General features: G+C 50.3%; 1 protein-coding gene across 10 annotated transcripts in view; it reads right to left on the bottom strand.

Moving 5' to 3' along the window:
• sli (slit guidance ligand) overlaps window positions 1–24,392 on the bottom strand; it is a 567,521-nt gene that overhangs the window by 36,002 nt on the left and 507,127 nt on the right. For 8 of the 10 annotated variants that reach the window (XM_089578237.1, XM_089578238.1, XM_089578240.1 and 5 more), the window contains 3 exons: window positions 16,414–17,150; window positions 9,879–10,088; window positions 1,405–1,681 (listed from right to left, as the gene is read on the bottom strand). In XM_089578237.1, coding sequence (XP_089434363.1) covers window positions 1,405–1,681; window positions 9,879–10,088; window positions 16,414–17,150 — 1,224 coding nt within the window. The remainder of the gene's footprint in view (window positions 1–1,404; window positions 1,682–9,878; window positions 10,089–16,413; window positions 17,151–24,392) is intronic. The other 2 variants (XM_089578241.1, XM_089578242.1) reach the window with 1 other exon arrangement.

Genomic DNA, 24,392 nt, shown 5'->3' with positions numbered 1-24,392 from the left:
ACCGCTGACCTGGTTCGGTTTATGGGAGTTTAACGTCCCAAAGCGACTCAGGCTATTAGGGACGCCGTACAGAAGCGCTCTGCAAATTTCGACCACCTGGGGTTCTTTAACGTGCACTGACATCGCACAGTACACGGGCCTCTAGAATTTCGCCTCCACCGAAAGTCGACCGCCGCGACCGGGATCGAACCCACGTCTTCCGGGTCAGCAGCCGAGAGCCATAACCAGTGAGCCACCGCGGCGGCCCACTCCTGACATACATGACAAAAAAGCCTCTTCATGGAAAGAACTGCATCCGCTCCTAGTGATGTTAGCCATCCCGCTCACCCGTTTGCTAACAGCCGGGCAAATCTTTTTGAGTTTGTATTCTGCTTTGAAACCGACTCTGAACCTGCCACCAATCTTCTTTAAAAGGTGGGAAACTCCGTCAACGTATGGGATGGCCACAGCCTTTTTCGGCGTTTCTTTGCAGTTCTCTGGCTTAGCATCTCTCTTGATCTCCTTGGCCAATCTTTCGCAAATTGGCGCTAAGGTCACTTCCGGAAAACCGGCTTCCTTAAGACGGTGTGTCTGTGTCGCCTCCTCTCTTCCGTCGTATTTCGCGCTGTTTTCCAATATGGCCGTCCTTAAGCTCTTGGGCAGGCAAGAAAATACAAAATGATTCTCGTTATGACATACATGACGGCAGTCCTGGTTTCGGATCCCACCTGCAACATGTGTTTTTCTTCTGCGTTGTCTTCAATTATCTTTAAGCCATAAACTGTATTAACACCTCTTTTTGGGCTAGTTGGTGCATACTAGAATTACAGAAAACCAGCCCCAAACCATGCACACCACAAGGAAAGAACGAGGACGAGACACAAGCGCTAGCGCTTTTGTCTCGTGCTCGTTCTTTTCTTGAGGTGTGCATGGTTTGGCGCTAGTTTTTCTGTAATTTAAGCCATAAAATAATAACATTTAATTTGAAAGCAATCAACAACCTTAATTCTAAAAAAAACACCTCCTATGCCAATGGCGGTTCTGAAGGGGGGGAGGGCGGAGGAGGCGGTGCCCCCCCCCCCAAAAAAAAAGAAACCTTTGCACATCTTCCCGAACGTCCGTTTTCAGGCTCTCATGGGGCGAGATGTGATTTTTGACGTAGAACTAGGCATCTCTCATAGCCTCAGTCGCTTTGGGACGTTAAACCCCAATAAACCAAACCAGAACGCTTTTTCGTCTGTGATGCGTCAAGCATTCCCCTAATTTCTACGTTCGACATGTTAACGCTGTCTTACTTCACAAAAGTCTACGTTCTACAGGCAGGTTGGTAGTTATAGGAGTACAATTCGTAGTGATTGTCCCCGTCGTCCCGCTGTGTCGCCACCGTTGTATTGCCTTGGGGCCGACGGCGGCGGTGCCATTCACCTGCGGTTGCGGTGCCAGCAACCTCTTCGCGGCGGCAACGAGCCACTCATTGATGTCTTTATCCCACCAAAGGACGCAGCGACGACAGCGAGGGGATCATCCCTTCTGTTGGCTCGACGAGGAGCGTCGACTGGGCGCCTTGTCGGAGGCGGCCGAGGGTGGAAGAAAGCACCTTTCCCGAACTGAGTCATGAAGGCCTCTGACCGCGTTCGTGAAATGCCGGGCAGTTGCTTCGACCTTCCTGGACACACCATGGCGGGATATCTCAGCCGACGACCTGTTTTTCCCAGGTATCAAAATTAATATTGCTCATGTAACCGGTAACATTCAAAGCATGAGTTATGGCATAACATCTATATCGTTCGCCATTTATTTTTCGACAACGAAGGGTATAAAAATTGTACGAACAAAATTTAAATGAAAAATTGTTGTTTCTAATTTTGTTTTTGGTATACTACTGAAGTCCCCCCCCCCCCCCCCCCCCCCCCACTGGAACTGATCTCTGGGACCGCCACTGCCCTATGCTCTTTGCTTTCGATGGCCATTGGCTCCCATCATGTATGTCACAATGGGCGCCTCTTTTCCCTTCCGTTGTCTGCTGAGTGGTGAAAAACCGTCGTTCTAAAAAGATGGCAATGACAGTTCAAAAAAAGACATGATAATAAAGGCATGCTACACATTGCCTGCACTCAGTGTGCGAGCATGCGGTTTACACTTTTAATGTAATGTAAAAGGAGGGTTTATTGAAAATAATTAGGACGACGGGAGCAGCGGCGGGAACAGTCCGAGGCCAGCCAGCTCAAGCGCACACGTACGCGGCGATAGCAATCCTGCTGAAACACAGCTTCATATTCGTATTTTCCACAAATGTCCGTCTTCTTTACAACCGGCCCCGGGGAGAATAGGAGCCAGCTTGGCTACTACGGCGAAGGATAAGATGGTGCCGGTTGTGGTAAGGCTTCAGGCGCTGTACATGAACTGTCTCGCGTCCGTGGTGGTAGATTGGGAGACGGCGTGAGGGGTTCAACAACATATATAGTTAACAGGAGATGTGCGCTCCAGGACACAGCACGGGCCGAAATATTTGGCAAGAAATTTCGAGGACAGCCCAAGAGTACTTGATGATACCCACAGCCGCACGAGGGTGCGAGAAAAGTGCGGTATGGTATGAGTGTTGTCGAGGCGGGATTTCTGGCGATACTGGGCGCCGGTCATGAGTGAGCGGGCGATTTGGCGACTGTCTTCTGGTTTGCGTAGCATCTGAAATAGGGGTATATTTCGATACGTCGGGTTGGTAATGGTGAACGGTGTCTGTTGTAGAAAACAGATGACGGCCGTAAAGAAGAAGGACAGAAGCCGGTAGTGGACTGCGTAGCGGTCTTGTATGCATACGTCACATAAGGAAGAGCGAGATCCCAATTGGAGTTGTTAGAAGCGACGTACACAATGAGCAAGTCCCCGAGGTTGCGGTTAAATCGCTTAGTGAGGCCGTTGGTCTGCAGATAATAGGCGAAGGTGGTTCGATTAATTATGCTGCACTGGGTGCGCAGGGCTTTGATAACATCGGACAAGGAGGCGTGGCCTCGGCCCGTAAGAAGTTCACGAGGTGCACAGAGATCAAGTAAGACGCGCTGCCATAGGAAGGAGGCGACGTCTGTCGCTGTGGCAGCCTGAAGGGCGGCAATTCTGCATACCTCGTCAGATGGTAAACCGCGAACTATAGCCCAACGGTTGCCGCCTTCAGTGTACGGAAGAGGGCCGTAGAAACCAATGCCGATTGAATCGAAAGGGCGTGGTGGGCTAGGCAGCGGCTGCTACTCTTCAACAGAATGATAAGGAGAAATCTTGTCAAGTTGGCAGGCCAGGCAGGAGCGCGCATACTTATGGACGAAGCTGTACATGCCCCGCCAGTAGTAGCGCAGCCGGATGCGGGTGTCTCTCTTGAAAACTCTCGCGTGACCGCACTGAGGGTCAATGTGGGAATAGACGCATATTTGTGTGCGCAAGTGGCAGAGAACAACGAGCAGCCATTTGCTGCCGTCTGAGTTGTAGTTTCTGCGATAGAAGAGATGATCACGAACTGCGAAGTGGGAAGCGTGGCGGCGGAGAGCACGAGACGGAGAAGCAGCCGTGGGGTTTGAGAGAAAGTCGAGAAGAGAAGCGATCCAGGGCATGCAGGTTGCGCTGAGCGCATGTTGCTGATGTAAAGCGACGGCGTGGAGGCGTCAGAGGTGGAAAGGCTAGCGATTCCAGGAGGAAGTGGGCAGCGGGACCGGGCATCAGCGTCTAGATGCTTGCGGCCAAAGCGATAAGCGATGCAGATGTCATGTTCATGCAGACAAACAGCCCACCTGGCAAGGCAACCGGATGTGTCTTTAAAAAGCTCATGGTGGTCCGTCACAACGTCAAAAGAGAGGTCATAGATGTATGAGCGGAATTTGGCAAGGGCCCAAACGATGGCCAAACACTCTTTTCCACTTACAGAGTAATTAGATTCGGCATCGTAAGTATGCGGCTTGCATAGGCAACCATATATTCATGGAAGCCCGACAACGCTGAGCGAGTACGGTGCCGAGGAAAACACCACTGGCGTACGTGGACCTCGGTAGGAGCGGTCGTGTCGAAATGGTGCAGTATGGGCGGCGCCGTGCGAAGGCGGCGCAAGGTGTTGTAGGCGTCGTCGCACAATGGAGACCATAGTGATAAATCGTAACTGCTGGACAGAAGTAGTATTAAAGGTACAGCAATGGATGCAGAGTTGCCAATAAACCGGCCAAAGATAGAGCACACAACTAAAGTATGATACAACATAAAAAAATAGCAGTTGCTAACACTGTGCCACGGACCGCAGCGTATTGTATTCCGCTATCCGATCGTAACAGTAAACGAAGTCAGCTTTTTGATGTTTGACTATCTTAAAGAAGCCAGGTATAAAAATGCCGGAGCCTAGTTTTTTCTTGAGATAAGCTTCTTGTTAAGGTATACAAGAGAAGTTTCAACAACGGACTACTTTTTCTTCGTGGAGGAATTCTGTGCGGCGCTCCTGAATGTGGGCGGAACTTCACTGCAGACTAGTCATATCCGACTATGGGAAACAGCGCAGGTCTTTGATGGTTGTAGGTTTAGGAAAGGCAGCCACAGCACAAAGTTTGGCCAGGTCGGGACAAATGCCTTTCTTGGAGACAAAGTGGCCTAAAATCGTCAGTTGGCACGCAGCAAAATAGCATTTTTTTCAACTTAAGCTGCAAGCCGGCATCAGAGATGCACGTCAAGACACGCTTCTGGCGCAAAAGACGGATGTCAAAGCCATCCAGATAGCATAGACACATCTTCAACTATAGCCCACGCAAAATGGTTTCCATCATCCTTTCGAAGGTCGCATTGGCATTACCAAGGACGAAAGGCACCACAGTAAATCCATAAAAGACGTTGGGAGTCACGAAAGCTGTTTTGGGGCGATCAGCCGCTTCCATGGGGGCCTGTAAGTACCCGGAACCTAAATCGAGGTAAGAAAAGAGTTCTGCCTCCTGCAAACAGTCCAGGGCGTCGCCTGTGCGCGGCAGGGGATAGACCTTTTTGCGCGTGATCTTATGAAAGAAGTTGACACATCAAATTCTGAGGCTATAAAAGATTACGGGTTTCCTCTGTATGCAAGGTCACCCACGGCGAAGTATTGGATGCATGAAACGATTAAAAATTATTTGAATTCAGCTCCAAAGGGTCCTCAAACGCTCCTTCTCACGATCGAGACCTATCGCTAGCACTATAGTTCCTGTCGTACAGCTGTGGGAACAATATCAGTAAACACTAGTAACATTATAGCACCGTAACGTGGCGCACTACACACGGCGACGCGCGACATCGGCCAGGCGCTGAGTCGACGACTAAGCGGTCGGTGTGCTGATCGGCAAATATGCAGTAACTGACGCACCACCCGGCACCAGCAAAGGCGGCCGAGTGAAACCTTTACTTCGATGAGACGATGACTATATTTGCTATTGTCTGCACCTTCGCCGCACTACGAATAACCGAACGAGAAACTACATTTCATATCTTCACCCTTCGAGGTACGGATAGGCCTAGCGAGTCCGCAGGCTTTGTATATGCTATTCCGACGATTGTAATAGCATGTTGACAAGTTTTAGCGAATACAAATGGTTATCGAGCACTGTTTTAACAACAGTGACCTGAAATCAACGATTACTAACATCTTAGGACGAAAATACATTGAGCGGGAAGCGCCGCGGCTATAGCCGATGTGACCCATTCTGCCGACAACTGCAGCGCCAGGCAGCAGCCGTCGGCGTCGCACGTGACAACAAATTCAGCTATTTTAACTATTGCAAATGGACACCGTACATACTTCTAGCTAAAACAATTTAATGTCAAGTATTGGACACAACGGGAAACCAGTTACAACGAGCAAGAAACGGCGTGCACACTATGAAGCGTTCCCCAGGCTGGCTTTCATCGGCGATTGTTGCGGAGTTACCGCACTGCGTAAACAAGTAAACGGATGCAAATGGGGCAAAAAAAAGAGATTATTGTTCCTAAGTAGACTGCAGCTTTACATTTAATGTAGAGCCGCCGCGGTGGCTCAGTGGCTATGGTGCTCGGCTGCTGACCCAAAAGACGCGGGTTCGATCCCGGCCGCGGCGGCTAGAATTTCTTTGGAGGAGAAATTCTAGAGGCCCGTGTACTGTGCGATGTCAGTGCACGTTAAAGAACCCCAGGTGGTCGAAATTTCCGGAGCCCTTCACTACGGCGTCTCTCATAGCCTTAGTCGCTTTGGGACGTTAAACCCCACAAAACCAAAAACCAAAACCAAACATTTAATGTAGAACGAATCCACAATTACTGCAATGTAAACAAAAGTAGCGCTGAGGTGCAGTCGTCGTCATGGGCGCATTCCTGGTGGAATTCCGTATTTGCACGGTAAATGCCGAATCGTTCAGAATTATCTTGAAGCATTCCTTCAGCGAATACAACGACTGTTTGCTATACAAGCAGCAGATATCGTGAGCAGTCTCGCAGCGCGGCTGCGCGGGCGGAGCGAAGTGAAGACAGCTAGCTATATTGGTCGGCACGAACAGTGAAACATCGTGTCGTTGTATGCGACCAGGGGATCGGCCCACTGACGCACTGTCGGCTACGGGCCACCAACACAGACGACCGCCGAGCATCGGCGTTGGCGTAGTGTAACAAGAAACCGCGTTGGCATACGCGGTATGCTGACTAGAATCGGCCCGAGCAAGTCGCTTGGTTTCAGAACTCGATGCCGCTCCTCGCCCCCTTGGCTTTGTTGAGCATATCGCAGTACCGCGTGGCATTTTGAGATGCCCTGGTATGCCCTGGTATAAAGGAGGATGGGAAACTGTGTACGTTGCGGCAAAGGAATAATGGCGTCAATGAAGTGAAGGAACATTTCGGTAGAAGAGGGATCTGGAGCAGAAGGTGGGCTGAGCGCGTTCGTGGCAAAGTGCAGTTTATTGTCAGTCTACTCGCGGACGAGCAGAGACGCTATGAGTTGGACACTGCTGAGACATTCAACAAGGGGCAAAGCCATACGGGAGGAAAATCGGTTAGATACCAAAAGTACTCTGAGGCCAGCGGATGCAGTCAGTACGGCGTACGGCAACGGAAGACTCTTGCGGTGCACAAAATTATGGGCCGGTGTGAAGAGGACGGTGTCATCGCTAACAGAGACGCAAGAGGGGTGGACAAGCAGGGAAGAGCATAGAGGAAGGTCGATGTTTTCTGCGGCGAGGGCTTCAAAACGGAAAACAGAAGGAGTAGCGTCAGGTAAAAGATTGGGCAAAGAAAACCCGACTTTAGCTCGAGCACAGTCGATGACACATAATCGCAGACCAGAATAGTAACACGAGAACACAAGGCAGCACGGCGAATTTTATCGTATAGAGGAAGTCCTGAATAACGACTCGAGTGGTACATGCTGCGGACAACTTGATAACCAGAAGAGGGCAAATGCGGGCTGGTTGGTACATGTTTTACGAATTGGAAAAACAGCGCAATCAAAGACGAGACACAAGAGAAGGACAAAACACAGCGCTGGTGTTTTGTCCTTCTCTTGTGTCTCGTCTTTGATTGCGCTGTTTTTCCAATTCGTAAAACAACTTGATAAGCTGAGCACTGGCCGTGCGCAGCGACAATCCAGAAACTGGCTTCTTTACTTTCATTAAAGACCGAAAGAGCTTATCGTCCTTTACAGAAATCGCAGCACCAGTGTCCACAAGCGCCATTACAGAAACGCTGCCGTACGAAACTTCTACGAGATTAGCTGGTGACAGGTGAGGTCTTTGAAAGGCCGACGGGGGCCCTGTATTCTTACCTCAGACACTGCCGCAGCTAGTTTTCCTCTTGAGTAATATTGGAGCGATGGTGCACAGGAGAGATGGAGCGGCGTCACGGCGAAGGTGAACAGTGGCGATAGAGGGCGAATTGATCAGGGGAAAAAGGACGACTTGATGGCAGCTCAGCAGGCCCGGAGTAGTGACTTGTGAAAGACCAGTACCCGGGAGCTTGAGGAGATGTTGCTGAGACTTGGAGACGACGACGAGAAAGTCGTGCCACATGACCAGGCAATATAGCAAATAGTCCAGTAAGGTGCCGCCGTTAGGTACTGGAGGCGAAGGATAGGTAGGCGACCGAGGGCTGCCAATGACACTGGCATATGTCAGCGGATTCCGGCGGGGTGGCTCGGTAGTGATCCTTCGGTGATCGGACTATCGCTGTGCCCGGAGAACAAATAGTGTTTTGTTTGTCTCTTTCTAGTGTTAGTGCGCTTTAGGTGCAATATCTCTCTTATACTGTAATATCTCTCGAGTGTTACTTTGGATGAGAGGCATTGTTTGTAGATCACTTTGTATATATATGTTCGCATGAGTAATTGGAAATCCTCTGTATCGTCTCTTTGCTGCATAAACTTCGTTTTGTTTGTGAACCTTTGACTCTGACCCATTCTCTGGCTTCCATCTGGTGAAAGCTGGCCACCAAACGACCTCCCACCTTGTCACTTGGTAGCTGGTTCCTGGCTGAGCTTGCCACACTGAATTCACGACATTTCTTTTGAAACAGAGACCGGTACCCCCACACGCTCTAAGGTGTCTGGGAGTGCACGAATAAGTGCGCGAAAGGTAACAGGGGTTTAGCGTCCCAAAGCGACTCCGGACATCAGGGACGCCATAACGAAGGGCTCCGGAAATGTCGACCACCTAGGGTTCTTTACTGTGCACTGACATGGCACAGTACACGGACCTCAAGGATTTTGCCTCCATCGAAATTCGAGCGCCGCGGCCGCTATCTAACTGGCGTCTTTCGGGTCAGCAGCCGAGCGCCATAACCACTGAGCTACCGCGGCAGCGAAATAACACTACACGGAGGCTACCACAAAGTTTCTAAAGTACTTTGCGAGCGACAAGTAATAGATCCAAAGTTTGTACTCAGTTCTGAAGGGCCCGAAAACGCCTTTCGTTTTTGGAACCACTTCTTTGTCTCGGAAACTTCACCTTCCCCACAGCGCTGCTGGACGCTTCGTTGGCAACACATGACTAGTTGGTCGAGTAAGCATGTTGGACTTCCTTTTTCCATTATCTTTTTAGAAGAGGTGTTCACAGAATTAAACTGTTAATAATAAAAGTTCATGAAGAATATCTTGATAATTTCCAGTCTGCTGACGACACAGCCTTGCTAATTAACATGGAGGATTACTTTCATAGTGTGATCGAGGACCCAGAGAGGCAAAGCAGAATGTTGGGTCTAAAAATTGATATGAGGAAAACTAACATCGTATTCAACAGTCTAGGAAAGGAAAAAAGTTTATGATAGGCAGCGAAAAATAAAAATGGTAAAGCAATACATCTACTTACAGCTGTTTTTGACTGCAGGTTCGCACCCTGAGAGTTAAATAGCTAGAAGAATAAAAACGGGGTAGAATGGCACGTACTCTCAGGTCATGAATAGCAGCTTGCCAGTATCCCTCTAGGGGAAAGTATGTAACAGTTGTATCTACTCCGTACACATGAGTGGGGAAGAAATGTTGAGCCAACGAAACTTTTTGAAATTAGACTGCGGACAGCGCAACGAGCTATGGAAACGAGAATGGTAGGTGAAAGGCCAAGCGACAGGAAGAGATCAGAGTGGGTCAGGGAAAAACGTAAGTTAATGGTATCCTAGCTGAAATTAAGAAAAAGAAATGGGCATGCGCAGGTCATGTAATGGGAAGGCAAGGTAACCAATGGATGTTAAGGGTAACGGAGTGTATTCCAATGGAAGGCAAGCATAGCAGGGGACCGGACAAAGGTCAGATAGGCGGATGAGATTAGAAAGTATGCAGGGATGAGGTGGACGTAGCCTGAGCACAAGACAGTTAACTGGAGGTAACGGATGAGATCTTTATCCTGCAATAGACCCAGTTATAATGATGATTATGATGCTGATGAAATCAGGGATCTCACCCTGGTCGCAGAAAGGCCCGCTCCAGCCGCTGCGGCAACTGCACTCGTAGTTGTAGCGGTCAACAGGAATGCACTTTCCCCGCTTGCAGAGGTGGTTCTTGCATGGTTTGGGGTCGTCGTACTCTGTACAGCCAGGCGATACGCGCTGCTGCTTGCGTGCATTCATCAGGTCCATTGGCTTGTCATTCACATACAGCTCCTTCATGCAGCCTGCAACAAGGGATCGAAACATCGCCTGCACTTAAAGACAAACAGCTGATGGGGGTGGGGGTGGGGGGGGGGGGGGGTTCTCGCAGTTTTATGGTGGTGTTGGACAGTCCGATTTTTGGGAAAAAGTAGGTGTGGTTGTGTCAGCGACTTTAGCATTCAGCTGAGATTACAAACAAAAGCTCGATAGGAAGTCATTATACAAATGTTCTGTACAAAGATGGTCACAGTAAAACGTGTAGCCAGTCACAAAGAAGACTCTCTCGCTAAGCATGATCAAAGCTTTGTGAAATTTGTTTTTGGCCGATCCTGACACAAACGAAAAAGAGAGCTTTGCAGCGTTTAAGTAAACATCGCCTACAGGAGGCACATAATACCGTTGGTACGTAGAGTGATAAAGTCACGTCCTGCAAGCCTACCAGGGGCCGGACCCACGAGGCAGTTCGCTTTGGAATCCATTCGCTTCCCCGGCGGAAGCCGCGTGCCGCCGAGCGCCATTGGCCGCGTGTGGTCACCACCAGCGTGACGACATCTCGCGGAGGTGGGACCACGGTTTTTGTACACGTCACATGAGCTGTTAATCTAGTGAAAGCGAACCAGTAAGTCGGCCCTCCGTGGAACCGAGACACTGGCGTTCGCTTCACTGTAAACATGGTGGTTTCTCCGTTTGCCCCCTTGAGGTGCGCGCTGCTGAGTGATCGTTATCGGCGGCCGAACGTACGTGAGGATCCCTTCGACATGCCTGATGATGCTTTTAGGCGGCATTTCAGGTTTTCGAAGGGATTCGTACGCCGGCGGTCCACTGAACTACAGGACCGACTCGGGCCATACTCCCTTTCCTTGCCAAGTTAACCATCCATGAGACATGGTAGGTACGCCGTCTTTGCGTGGTTGTAAACGAGCTCCCGTTTTCTGGCAGTAGGCTTTACTTAGACCAGTTGTGTTAACATTCGTCTCCGGAGTGAGCAAAAAAGGGATGCCGCACGCTTTGAGCTAAAACTAAAGTGGCATTTTGCATTACCAGAAGGATAAGGTTTACTCCCGAGATGATGGAGGCATATATCACCATAAAAATAGTAGCAGATTTCTGGGTTGTTTCATGGCGTTTAACCTCCCAAAGCAACTCAGGCTATGAGGGACGTCGTAGTGGAGGGCTCCGGATAATTTTGACCACCTGGGGTTCTTTAACGCGCTGTGACGTCGCAAAGTATATGGGTCTCTATCATTTCCCCTCCATCGAAATTTGACCGCGCCGAGGTCGGGATCAAACCCGCCTCTTGCAGTTCAGAAGACAAATGCCATAGCCACTGTGTCACCGCGACTGTTTAGTAGCGAATGTTGCAGCCTGCCATGCATAGTGGATAGCCACGTCCGATTCGTGGACGCTACTTGGAACAGCTACGGCGCTTTACTTGCGGTGCTGTCTTCTGCTCGTCTGTTTTCTTTTTTATTAGGTGCACTGTAAATATTCTGTGATATTCGTATCAATATTTAGTCGACATGTGTCTTCGTCCAGCGCCTGTTGACAAGTAGTGTTTTTTCTGCACTGCATGTTCACCAAATAGTTTAACTTCAACTATACTGCTCCATAAGTTCAAATGGGAGCTCATACTGGCGCAGCGAGTTGCAACGAAAAAACGACAGCAACAAAAGTTCTGCAATGCCGTAAGTTTCCCGTGCAAGTTAAACATGAGTGGCGCCGTCTCGTGAAGAGAGAAAAAGCCTGCGTGATCTCCGATTGACTGCGGTCTTCCCCTCGCCTTCTTACAAGGTTCGCCCCAGCCTTGGCTACGTCAAAATGATGCAGCGGCAAAGCGAACCGGTTGCAAAGCGAACAGTTTCGTGGATTCGGCCCCAGAAAGATAATCAGGGGCATTTTTCAGGAGTTGTGAGGACATACTAATGATGCTGGACAATAACACAATGTAAGGACTAATTGAGAATTCCCAAAGACCATCCTCATGATGATGCAGTACTTTCAAAGGAGGATGCCCCAGGATGATGCAATATTCTCAAAAGTACTTCCACCGGATGTTCTGTGAATTTAGTTGCACTGCCTGGGTATGAAGCGAGACTCACTTCTGTGTGGCTCACAGTCCGTTTATGTAGACACAAAGGGCCAACCTAATACACCTAGAGTAATTTTCATATACCGCAGGCTTATGCACTTATAAAGCCGACCTTATCTCTGCTTTAAAGGCACCTGTTCTTGACAAATGGTAGATATGTTGTGTGTATACATATGCACACATACGCACACATCTAAGCCTACATTTAACAGTGCATAAATACAGTTACGGACAGAATAAAATAGGCTGTGATGACTCTAGATTGAAAACGCGGATCAGCGCGATCAAGCTGCCGGGCAACCTGGTGTCTAGTGGTCAACATGCGCATTCCCGTCCTCTCTTGCGTGCAGCCTGCCTAAAGCTCGCTTCCGCTGGATGCGCTTTTTCACCGTAGTAAGTCGCACGAGATGGCGCCACTGTACGGACACCACGGCGTTTGCGCTGCCGCTTCCCGCGCGGGCTGTCAGGCTCCACACCCAGCTCCCGCAGCAGCTGACGAGTGTTGCGTCATTGTCGCCGGCGGTGTGAATTTTTCAACTCTGGAAGACGTCCCCGCGTAGGTAGACCAACGATGTCGCGGCTCGCCTGCTGGACTGCGATTCTACCACTGTCCTGTGCGCAACGGATTGCGTAGGAAGATGGCGAGCAGTCGACTGGTTATACTTGCGGCATGCTGTTGAGCCCTGCTCGCTACCAGGGAGAAGAAAAGAGGTGCGTCAACTGTAGGAATGACCTTTCGACAAAACAGACGGCAGCGAAGCAGTGCTCGAAAGCATGCCTCATATATAACTCAAGCTGTAAGTGTAACCATCACCCCACACGAACCGTTGCACGCCGATAATGCTCAGCGCAGCAGCCAAGCCGCCACATCGTTCCCATGCCTGCGTAGAGGACGCCTTTGCATGTCGAAAAATTGCATAGCGCCGGCGACACTGCCGCAGCACTCGTTAGCCGCAGCCGGAGCAGGGCGCGTGGCAAGCGTCTCTGTTAGCGCGAACCCATGGAGTCTGTACACTGGCGCAGTCTGACACCACTTTCTACGATCAACGAGAACATTGAGAGGATGCGAGCGATTAATCAGGCTGCACGCCAGAGCGGAAGCGCATGAGTATGTTGATTTCCCGCTTCCCGACAACTTGATGTGCTGATCCGCGTTTTCAATCCGGTGCCGTGATCCATTTTATTCAGTCCGCTACTGTAAATCTCTACGAAGGATACTCAAAAAGCTTGTCCTTGTATATGCATACACGCGCACGCACGCAGGTAAATCCGTCTTTCCGACGAATCCCTTCATGCTCTGGCGCCATGCAGTCAGTCTCTCAGACCCTTTCCGTGTCAAAGTTAACAATTGACCTCCACGTGAGGCACTTGCTACGAAAAAGAGGACTCTGGTGCGGCGTTTTTATTCGGGGACTGCTCAGGGCAAGAAGGCTGTTTCGATTCTCTGTAAAATCCACCACCGTGCTGCATGCAACTACGATACGTTCCGCTCAGTAAGGTGCTGTACTTTCAGCTGATTACGGCGGCGGCCTCATCAGTGCCGTATCCAACTCGTATCACTCCAACCACTGGAAAGAAAAAGCTTCCTTTGAAGCGAGTGATCGTCGGTGGCCTGTCGGGCTACACCTGCGCCCTAGACATGACAGGCAGTAATGCTCGCGCTCTGTGCAAAAGCAGGAACTGGCTCCCTGCTATAATGTGTATCTTGTTGACTGCAGCGATTTGCGCAGTGGAAGCTTCCACCAGCGTTTGTGGTTAATCTGAGTGCGTATCTAGCTCCTTCAGATGCTCACTGAACGTTCATAATCGGCCAATGCACGCTGGACATATAGGGTTCACAACCGCTGTTGCATCTGCACTGGCACCGCTTGAAGCATCGTGCCGACGATTCTACAAGTTCTTCCTCCGGGAGAGTTTTGAGCAGCTTCTACCGTCAACTCCCGGGTTTGTTTACAAACAAATACTCATAACTCAAACGACGGCCATAAACGTCATCTTTTCTTTTTGTTATGTTTTTCACATGCTTTGTTTATAGACGCCTGAACACGCCTTATCAGTCTCTGTTTGCAACGCGAAGCATGATGGGAGTTCTCTGGAGCAGGCGCATTCCATTGGCAGAACAGGAGCAGAGGCAACGGGCAATGAAGAACAGAGCAGCAGCACAGCGTGAGTGGAAGTGAGTGCTCTCTCATCGAAACTTTCCGTTTTCTACGAGAACAGGCGCGAGACCGAAGGTTAATTACGTGGGCGGATCGTTTACCTTCCCAGCACCCTGTCCGGCGAACGCGCTTGCAATGTGCGGCCGGTACGGCGGTCAGAGTAGACGCGTTTGAGGTTCCCTGTCACAAGCGGCCGAAATCACGGATATTTGTGCAAAAATACCTTTCCTTAGACTTTACGCATCGTAACTTCCGCATTATTAAATCACACCTTTCTCTCCGAACCGCGCTTTCTCCTAACTTCGCTGACTGGCTGCTGCATTGTTGACCAATACGTGCCGAAGTGTAATGCGACGCGACTGCACCGCTGTGCTCGTTCCACACGCGTTCGCGCCACGATTAACGCTGTCACCGCAGCTGTCACTGCTCTTGTCGTCCGGCGTCTCAAGTACTACTTCCGCGATTCGATGAGGCTTCGCCGCCGCCATTTCGCGCTCACTCAGCGGCAGAGGCTGAACATACGAGGCCGAGTCATTGGTGTCTCCGCTGCTTTCAACGGCGACGAATTCACGCTGATTATCATGCGAACTTCGGTCCTGAGGGGCCATTGTTCTCGCATGCAAGTCGAGCCAAAATGACGAAAATACAACCAAAAAAGAGGATATGTCGCGTTTGCGTCAAGTGACTGCCTACACACTCCGCCTTACGCGCAGGAGCAGCTCCAACTGCTCTTGGCGTCGCCAAACTGCTCCTGTTCTGCGATTGGATCACATTGCTCCTGTTCCTGTTCGCCCATTGGAACGCAGCTACTTTTGAAAGAGCACTTCTGGGATGCTTTTGGGCGCTCTTGTCGTGCCAATCGAATGAGCCAATAATCACCCGTCAATTCCTGCGATGCTGTAGAGTATCCCCGGTCTTATCTCCAATCATGTCATCTTCAAGTTAGGCGCGGAAAGAAGTGACCGGCATTTAGAAAGATCGGAGTTGTTATTTTCTATGCTCTGTAGGCACACAGCCGCCTATTAAGCAGTGTGAGCAGCGCCTGCATTATCGTTGCAGCATCGCGACCTGTGGTCGAGCTGCTGGGAAAGCGTGCATGTTGTGGCAAGCCATGATGCCAGCCTTCTTCGTTTGCCATAGAGCTCCTGGCACCAGTTCCCTGAGCGGTGACGCGTTGATCGCGGCAGCGACGAGAGAAGCGAGCATGCGGGGCGCCAAAGAGCCGCTTTTCGCGGGTCCTGAGGTACCACCGGACATTCCAAGTTCTCTCGCAAAGCCCAAATAACGAGCGGTGCGCCTGAAAGGGTTAAGAATCCAGAACACACTATGAACAACACACAGGCATCGGGGGCTTAATGTGCTTGCTCACACAGGAAACAAGTGGGTATGGTTCTATGAACATAAATTTAGGAATGCAGTAATCCATGAAAACAATTGCGAAATTATATTATTTTGATTTGTATTTCCTTAACTCTTTTCGAAGCGTGAGAAAAAAGATCACATCAGAATTATGCTGTAGCAAATTGAAGTATGTAGTGTTTTTCAACGTGCTCTGAAAACTTTCAAGTCATTACAGCACTCTGAAAAAAGCCACTCTACTGGTCGACACGTGCAGCCGGCCAAATCTTTAGCTGGCGTGCGCGACAGCCGCTTTTTCTGTGCTTCTGCGCTTTGGGATGAAGCAAACTTGCGGAAAGCTCAATACTAAGCATGGGCTTAGTGAGCCTGTGCTTAAATTTGATATTTTCGCAAGTTTGCTCTGTCATTAGCTACAGGAGCTCGGAAAACGCGGCCGTCACGCACGCCAGCTAAAGATTTGGCCGGCTGTACGCTGTTTGTCTGGCATTCGCCTTTCGCGAAAACAGCATTCTTCTATGACAACAAGCGCTGCAGCCTTGCATGCATTTTACTTTACTCAAGTGTGAAAAATCCAGGCCCCCCCCCCCCCCCCTCGTCGAACAGCGGCTCATTGGCTGCAACTGTTTAACAATGCAAATCCACGCTGCGCATCCCACTGAAGGTGCCGCCGCTCTGGACTAGTCGACAGGCTTCAGCTCTGGGGTTCTCGCCCCGGGTTTTCAAAGGTTAGTTGCCACGCACCGAGGAAGCTGGAGGCGTTGCGCAGGTGCCACTTGCGCAGTGCGGCGGATGCCACGTCGGCGGGCAGCCCGCCCACGTAGAGCGGCGAGCGGAGCTCCAGGTATTCGCGGGGTCCCTCGTTGACCACGGAACGGGCAGTGCCCCCGTCCACCGTCAGCGTGACGTTCTTCTTGTCGATGACCAGCACCAGCGAGTGGTATTCGCCGTCTGGCAGCGTCTCGAAGCTGAACATGGTCGATACCGGGTAGTTGCCCGCGTCGTAGCTCACGCGCACGCGCCCCTTGAACAGCTCGACGGCCAGGTGCTGGCCTTCGGCGGTGTAGGCGATGACGCCAAACTCGCGGCGCGTCGCCAGCTTGAGCGTGATGTTGGCCCGCGGCCGCGTCTGCAAGGGCTCGAACTCCAGGAACGAGTCCTCGCGAAAGCTGACGCTCGACAGCGACTCGCAGCGGGGGCCGCTGAAGCCCGGGCTGCACTTGCAGACGTAGTCGGCGCCCCCGGGCTGGAAGCAAACGCCGTGCTTGCAGTCGTGTTGCTGGCAGGGGCTGGTGCGCGGGTACAGCATAGCAACCATGGGCGCCAGCTCGCAGTGCGCGCCGCCGAACCCTCGAGGGCACACGCAGTGGTAGCTGTTGACGCCGTCCACACAGGTGGCGCCATTCAGACACGGCTGCTGGGCACAGTCGTCCACGTTGACGCTGCAGTTGGCCCCCTCGAAGCCCAGCGCGCAAGCGCACCTGCGCAAAGATGCACAACTCCGATTTGGCACGCAAGTCTCGGAAAAGCAGAAGTGAATCTGAGGAAACAAGAGAAAGCAGCAACTAAGTGCCTCTCACGGCGAGGACACGTCAGGCAGAACCGCCCGCAAGCTACCACGGAAGCAGTAACGCACGTGGATTGCTATAGCCACCTTTTCCCTTCTCCCTCCTCTCACTAGTTCCGCACACCACTGACAGATCGTTGAGCACAAGCGCAGCTACAAACCGAGACTGGTACAACAAGTATCCCTGCGCAAAAAAGCACCTGAATTGCGCACTAAAACTGGCCAAGAAAGCATGAATCCAAGTGTTACAAGCTTTGGTCAAGATCAAGTTAGCTATGCCTATCTTCGTTTTTACTGAAATCATGGCTTGTTCGAGCATAAGGCGTGGTTACTTTGGAACAGTAGCAAGACTCCGATCTTTCGGACCTCACGACTGATGCTGGATGGCTCAAGATAATGACGGACACTTTAATAAGTTCGGTCCACCAATTAACTCACAGGGCTTATGTGGCTCTCCACTTTTCTTTATGCGTTCTTAAATTTGCTCCGCATTGAAACTTATCTGGTTATAATGCCAGCCAGTTCTGTCACATTTTCTTTCGCACTTGTGTTTTTTTCCGTCGAAAGCAATAAGACTCGCCGCCTCCATACCCTTGTGAGCCAGGCCAGTCATAATCAGCCCCGCCGCTCGCTGCAGTATCGTACTAACCCGGCACGAAGTATAGCACTTCATTTTTTTGCAGCGTGAGCTACACTGGCCACAGTCTCGCCGTTTCGCGTGCTCTCTTACTCGACCATACTGCTCATGCGCGAGCAGCAAGTGACGTCACTACGTACAGTTGGCGTGCCTCGCTACGCGAGCTCGCCGCTGCGGAATACTGCGCATGGGCGAGGAGATTGCGCCTCGTGTATAAATGTGGAGGGATACACAGCTACTGCGCCGTGTTCCACGGAGGAAAAACGCCAACGGCAATGAACACAATGGACGCCGAAGGCCTACGGTTTCAGCGCCGCGTTCCTTGCACAACCTTGTCAGTGTCTGCCGCCCACATCACCTCTCACCACCCCACGTACCTAATAAGCACGATTCAGGTGCCCACTGACCCAGGGCGCCATTATGCGCTCTTCCTTGCCTTAAAATGATCGGAGTGTAAAACGTTGTCAACGCCCATGAACACAACGAACGCCGACGGCCTATTGCTTCACCAACGAGGAGATAAAGAAGACAAACCCTAAGAAATAAATAAACGCTTTACAATTGAAACTGCACATTGCATCGTCTTTAATTTAGTCATAGTTACACGTACCGGAATTTCAAAGTTTAACAGGGGGGAAAAAAGCTATTAACAACAAGTTTAATCAAGATGTACCAATACCTTACTCTACGTATACCGGGTGTCCCAGCTAACTTGAACCAAGGGTTTAAAAATGAAATATTGGAGTCAGGAGAGTGAAACTACCTGCATATTGGTGATAGGCATTTGGCGCACCACGGGAAATTTTTTTTATCGCAATTACTTAACTAGTAATTAAGATAATTTTTTAAATTTTTTAATATTGACTTTAGACACTAAATGTGATTCGCAAAGTTGGAGAGCACTTTCAGAAACCCGCATTCCATTATTCGCCATAAAGAAAACCTTACGTGTACCTCTTTTTCCGAGCTCGAAAGAAAGCCCGCGAAATACAAAAAAAATCACGTGACGAGCACATTTGCGCGTCGCGATCGTGCTGCTCTCAACCGTGCTTTCAGTGAACGAAATCAGCTCCGGCCTTTATTCGACGGCCCCGTTGCAGCGGCAGGCCGATATCTTGGCGGGGGTTTTTCGTCCGCGTCAGCTAGTTGGCACCCGGCGACGACGACTTAGTCCCAATCTGATAAGATACTGAGATGGCGAGTCTGCTTTGTCACTCAGAAGCAAAAGAGAAATACAGGGAATAATGTTTCGCCGCGAGGTGTTGGCGGCTGTGTGTTGCAGTTTCCTAATGAGGATTTTGAAAGCTGGAAGCAGCGGTGAAGCACAGTTTGTCGTGTGCTCTTCTTATGCCACTCTCATGCGAGACTGAATCTTTGGTGTAGTGATTACTAGCACTGCAGACATGCCGTTTACAAATGAAGAGAAAGCAGACATGGTTCTGGCTCTAGGTGCATGTCATGGGAACAGAAGGCGCGCTGCAGACCTTATGCAACAATGGCACCCAGGCAGGCGGCCAAGTTCAGTAACGATCCTGCGTGCCTTCGAGACGCTGCGACGGATGGGCAGTTTTACGTCCACACGACACAGAGCACCTGTTTTTGACGAGGACTTCGAGACGCATATTTTATCGCTGTTCGCTCTGGAACCCCAAGCAAGCGTGCGCAGCGTGAGCGAGGATACCGGAGTCTCCAGGTCATCAGTTTGGCGAATACTGCGCAAACACCGCCTGCATCCGTACCACGTACAGCTTCATCAAAATCTGTTGCCACGGGACTTCCAAAACAGGACCGATTTTGCTAATTGGATTCTGATAAAGATGCAGGACGACCCGGATTTTTTGAACAAAGTGATATGGAGTGACGAAGCTAGTTTTTCGCGCAATTCACAGGTGAACCTGCACAATGCTCATTACTGGAGCGATTCAAATCCCTACTGGGTTTTACAGACGCAGCACCAGTACCAGTGGTCATTTAGTGTTTGGTGTGGACTTTTCGACGGTAGTTTGATCGGGCCTGTGTTTTTCGACCAGACGCTGACAGCAGATCGCTACACCAATGATATCCTCAGAGGACCCGTTGACGACTTCCTTTCGGATCTACCGCTCGCCAGGGCCACAAATGTGTGGTTTCAACACGATGGCGCCCCCGCGCACAGCAGCGCCAAGGCTCGGACCTGGCTCGACGCAGCGTTCCCGCAGAAATGGATAGGACGACTAGGTCCCGTGAACTGGCCAGCCAGGTCTCCTGATATGACACCTCTGGACTACTTTTTGTGGGGTCATATCAAGGACAAGGTGTACAGCACACCAACTTCCACACCGCAAGACCTTAAAGACAAAATAACGGAAGTCTGTTTAAACATGCCTGAGGCTGTCATACGAAATGCAACGGCTGATTTGGTTACAAGATGCCATAGCTGTATCGTCGCACAAGGTGACCTATTCGAGCACTTTTTATAATTGGTAAGAAACCGAAATGAAATGGAGTCAGGACAACCGCATGCCACGGCTGTCATCGCCGCACAGCCAAGCCATAAACCGCCACTTTTATTTTCTTTGCAACTGGCAAATAAAACTCCTCTCATTTGAAAACTTCGAGCTTGGCAGTCTTTATCGCGACTGCAAAGCGCAGCGCACTCGCTGCAATTTACACCGTCACGCGCGAACTGGCTGACACGGCCGAAGAAACCACCACCAAGATATCGGCCTGCCTCTGAAACGGGGCCGCCGAATGAATACCGGAGCTGATTTCGTTCACTGAAAGCACGGTTGAGAGCAGCACGATCGCGGCGCGCGAATGCGCTCGTCACGTGGTTTTTTTTGTATTTCGCGGGCTTTCTTTCGAGCTCGAAAAAAGAGGTACACGTAAGGTTTTCTTTATGGCGAATAATGGAATGGGGGTTTCTGAAAGTGCTCTCCAACTTTGCGAATCAGACTTAGTGTCTAAAGTCAATATTAAAAATTAAAAAAAAATTATTTTAATTACTAGTTAAGTAATTGCAATACAAAAAATTTCCTGTGGTGCGCCAAATGCCTGTCACCAATATGCAGGTAGTTTCACTCTCCTGACCCCAATATTTCATTTTTAAACCCTTGGTTCAAGTTAGCTGGGACACCCGGTATATGCTGTCATAGCAGAGCTAAGCCATGGCCAATTTTTTTCAACAAATCACGGAGCACCATGGTCATCATGTTGCACAACTGGAAAGAACAACGAAGTGGAAACGTAGCAACTTCATGCAGTTGTGCCCACGGTTAACGAACAAACGCCTAGCATGAATGCGATACCTATTGTGCGAAAAATTCAGGGGGCACTTTGACTGTTTAAAGTGCGTAGAGCCGAAAGCGTTTTCGCACCACTTTCCACTGCTTGTGTGGCACTGGTGGCGTCACATGTAATTGAGTACTAATTACTAAGGGATGACAAATCACTAATTAATGGTTAATTACTGATTAATGCCTGAACACTAATTAACCGCTAATTAATGTCGCTTAAGCTTCGCCTTTAGGAGTGGAACGTGACAGCGTGTTGTAGCGCTGCCAGGGAGTCCATGGAACGCCACCACCCGTTCGGCGCGATGCCTTGCCGTTTGAACGCAACGGTTTTTGAGGAAAGGAAATGGCGCAGTAAATCTCTGTCATCTCGGTGGACACCTGACCCGCACCGTAGAGGAACGGAGGAAGTGGGAGTGAAAGAGAGACGAAGATGGCCCGTAATGAAGAAAATGAAAATTGTATTTGAGGAAAGAAAATTACGCAGTAACTGTCTCGCATATCTCGGTGGACACCCGTCAAAATTCAGGGGGGGGGGTGCACTTTTTTGACCTAAAGTTCGGTCACTGATATGTGGTTAAGATGTTAAGCTTCGCCTCTAAGAGTGGAACGCGAGAGCGTCTTGCAACGCTGCCAGGGAGTCCTTAGAACGCCATCGCCCATTCGGTTCTACGCCTCGCTCGTCGGTAAATTGGTTTTTGAGGAACGGAAATGTATTTCTCTCTCATATCTCGGTGGACACATAAACCTCGCCGGAAGGGAAGGGAGGAGGATGGCAGTGAGCGAAGACACCGTATTCACTAGACGTGCCTTTGATCACTCCAAACCATCGAGTTGGCATGGCGGAGTGGATAGCATGCTCGTCTCGCACTCCGAAGACCGGGGTTCGATTCCGGAGCTCGACCAGTTTCTTACTCGGTTTTATTTATTTATATGGCCTGACTAGAAAAGTTAATGAGGCTAATTTGGTAATTAAGCAATTAACTAAGCACAGTCCCACTTACTTGGAGCATCACTATATGATCCCTTCAATTGGTTGCATGGTTACTAGCCAAAGTACAATTGGCCCCGTATGAAATTGGCTCACTGTGACGTCACGACCGTTTCGACCAACTGAAAAGCGTGACATTTCTGTCGACAACTGCTGCTTACAACGATGAGACATTAAAGGCTTTCGCCTTAATATGAGATGACGAAGTATGAGTATGATGCAGCCGCCGCAGTAGCTCAGTGGCTATGGCGCTCGGCTGCTGACCCAACAAATGCGGGTTCATCCCGGCCGCGGCGGTCGAATTTCGATGGAGGCGAAATCCCAGAGGCCCGTGTACTGTGCGATGTCAGTGCACGTTAAAGAACCCCAGGCGGTCGAATTTTCCGGTGCCCTTCATTACGGCGTCCCTCATACCCTGAGTCGCTTTGGGACGTTAAACCCCCATAAACCAAACGAGATCGATGCGACAGTAAAATGAATGGGCAAACGTCTACAGCGCCGAGTTCCGTACTGATCGAACGTCCTGGATGCGGTGCTCGGTTGCAACGAAGACGCAAAGACCAGAAGCCCGCGAGCAAGAACGCGGCCGCGATCTTCATCGCGAACGTACTACAATTAGCGCCAAAAAAATTCAGGGGGCACTTTGACTGTCTTAAGTGCGTAGAGGCGAAAGCGTTTTCCGCACCACTTTCGCTGCTTCTGTGGCACTGGTGGCGTCAAATATAATTGAACACTAATTACTAATTACAAATCACTAATTAATGCTTAATTACCGATTAATGCCTGAATACTAATTCACTGCTAATTAATGGCGCTTAAGTTTCGCCTTTACAAGTGGAACGCGACAGCGTGTTGTAGCGCTGCCAGGGAGTCCACGGAACGCCACCACCCGTTCGGCGCGACGCCTAGCCCTTTGAACGCAACGCTTTTTGAGGAAAGGAAATGGCGCAGTAATTCTGTCTTCTCGGTGGACACCTGGACCACACCGTAGAGGAAGGGAGGGTGAGTGAAAGAAGACAAAGAGGGCCCGTAATGAAGAAAATAAAAATTGTATTTGAGGAAAGGAAATTGCGCAGTAACTGTCTCGCACATCTCGATGGACAGCCGTCAAAATTCAGGGGGGCACTTTTTTGACCTAAAGTGTGGTCACTGATGTGTGGTTAAGATGTTAAGCTTCGCCTCTAAGAGTGGAACGCGACAGCGTCTTGCAACGCTGCCAGGGAGTCCATAGAACGCCATCGCCCATTCGGTTCTTCGCCTCGCTCGTCGGTAAATTGGTTTTTGAGGAAAGGAAATGTATCTGTCTCTCATATCTCGGTGGACACCTAAACCTCATCGTAACGGGAAGGGAGGAAGATGGGAGTGAAAGAAGACACCGTATTCACTAGACGCGCCTGTGTTCATTCCAAACCATCGCGCTGGCATGGCGAAGTGGATAGCATGCTCGTCTCGCACGCCGAAGACCGGGGTTCGATTCCCGAGCTCGGCCAATTTCCTACTCGGTTTTATTTATTTATATGGCCTGACTAGAAAAGTTAATTAGGCTAATTAGGTAATTAAGCAATTAACTAAGCTCAGTCCCACTTGGAACATGACTATACGATCCCTTCAATTGGTTGCATGGTTACTAGCCAAAGTACAATTGGCCCCGTTTGAAATTCGCGCATTGTGACGTGTCACGACCGCTTCGACCAATTGAAAAGCGTGACATTTCTGTCGAGAACTGCTGCTTACAACGATGAGACATTAAAGGCTTTCGCCTTAAAATTTACCGCGCACAACGTGGAAATGATCGGCGATACACATTGTGGGGATACACATGAATCCCCTGCCCCATACTAACAGCCGCGCGTAATTATCACGCGGTATTAGACACTTTTAGTTGGCCGTACGGAACGGGCTTACGTACGCAGGAGCGTTGCGAGTTGTGAGTGCGCATGCGCAGAACGTTCCGTACCGCTGGGCCGCTTGCGTGCGTGCGCTACGGCTATGGCTGCGGGCTATTAAGATCGACGTCAGCGGGTCTCGTTCGGAGCCGGCCAGCACACCTGTTTCTACTGTATAGATATGGCTGCGAGCAACTTCAGCGTGATTACTTTCGGGCCTGCCGCCATGGACCGCACGCACGGAGAGGACCCAGGTGACAGCTGACTTCAATTACGGAGTTTGCCCGGTCGGAGTACAGGACCAAAACGAAGGGGCTGAGTTTAAGCAAAACCAGGCCCCCTTTCCGAAGTGCCTGCACGTGTAGAACGC

The sequence above is a fragment of the Amblyomma mixtum genome, chromosome 3 (genome assembly GCF_055824585.1).
Source record: "Amblyomma mixtum isolate Tamu chromosome 3, ASM5582458v1, whole genome shotgun sequence".
Taxonomy (NCBI): Eukaryota; Metazoa; Arthropoda; class Arachnida; order Ixodida; family Ixodidae; genus Amblyomma; species Amblyomma mixtum.
Note: the sequence above shows the minus strand (reverse complement) of the source record. Positions and strands in the feature narration are given on the sequence as shown.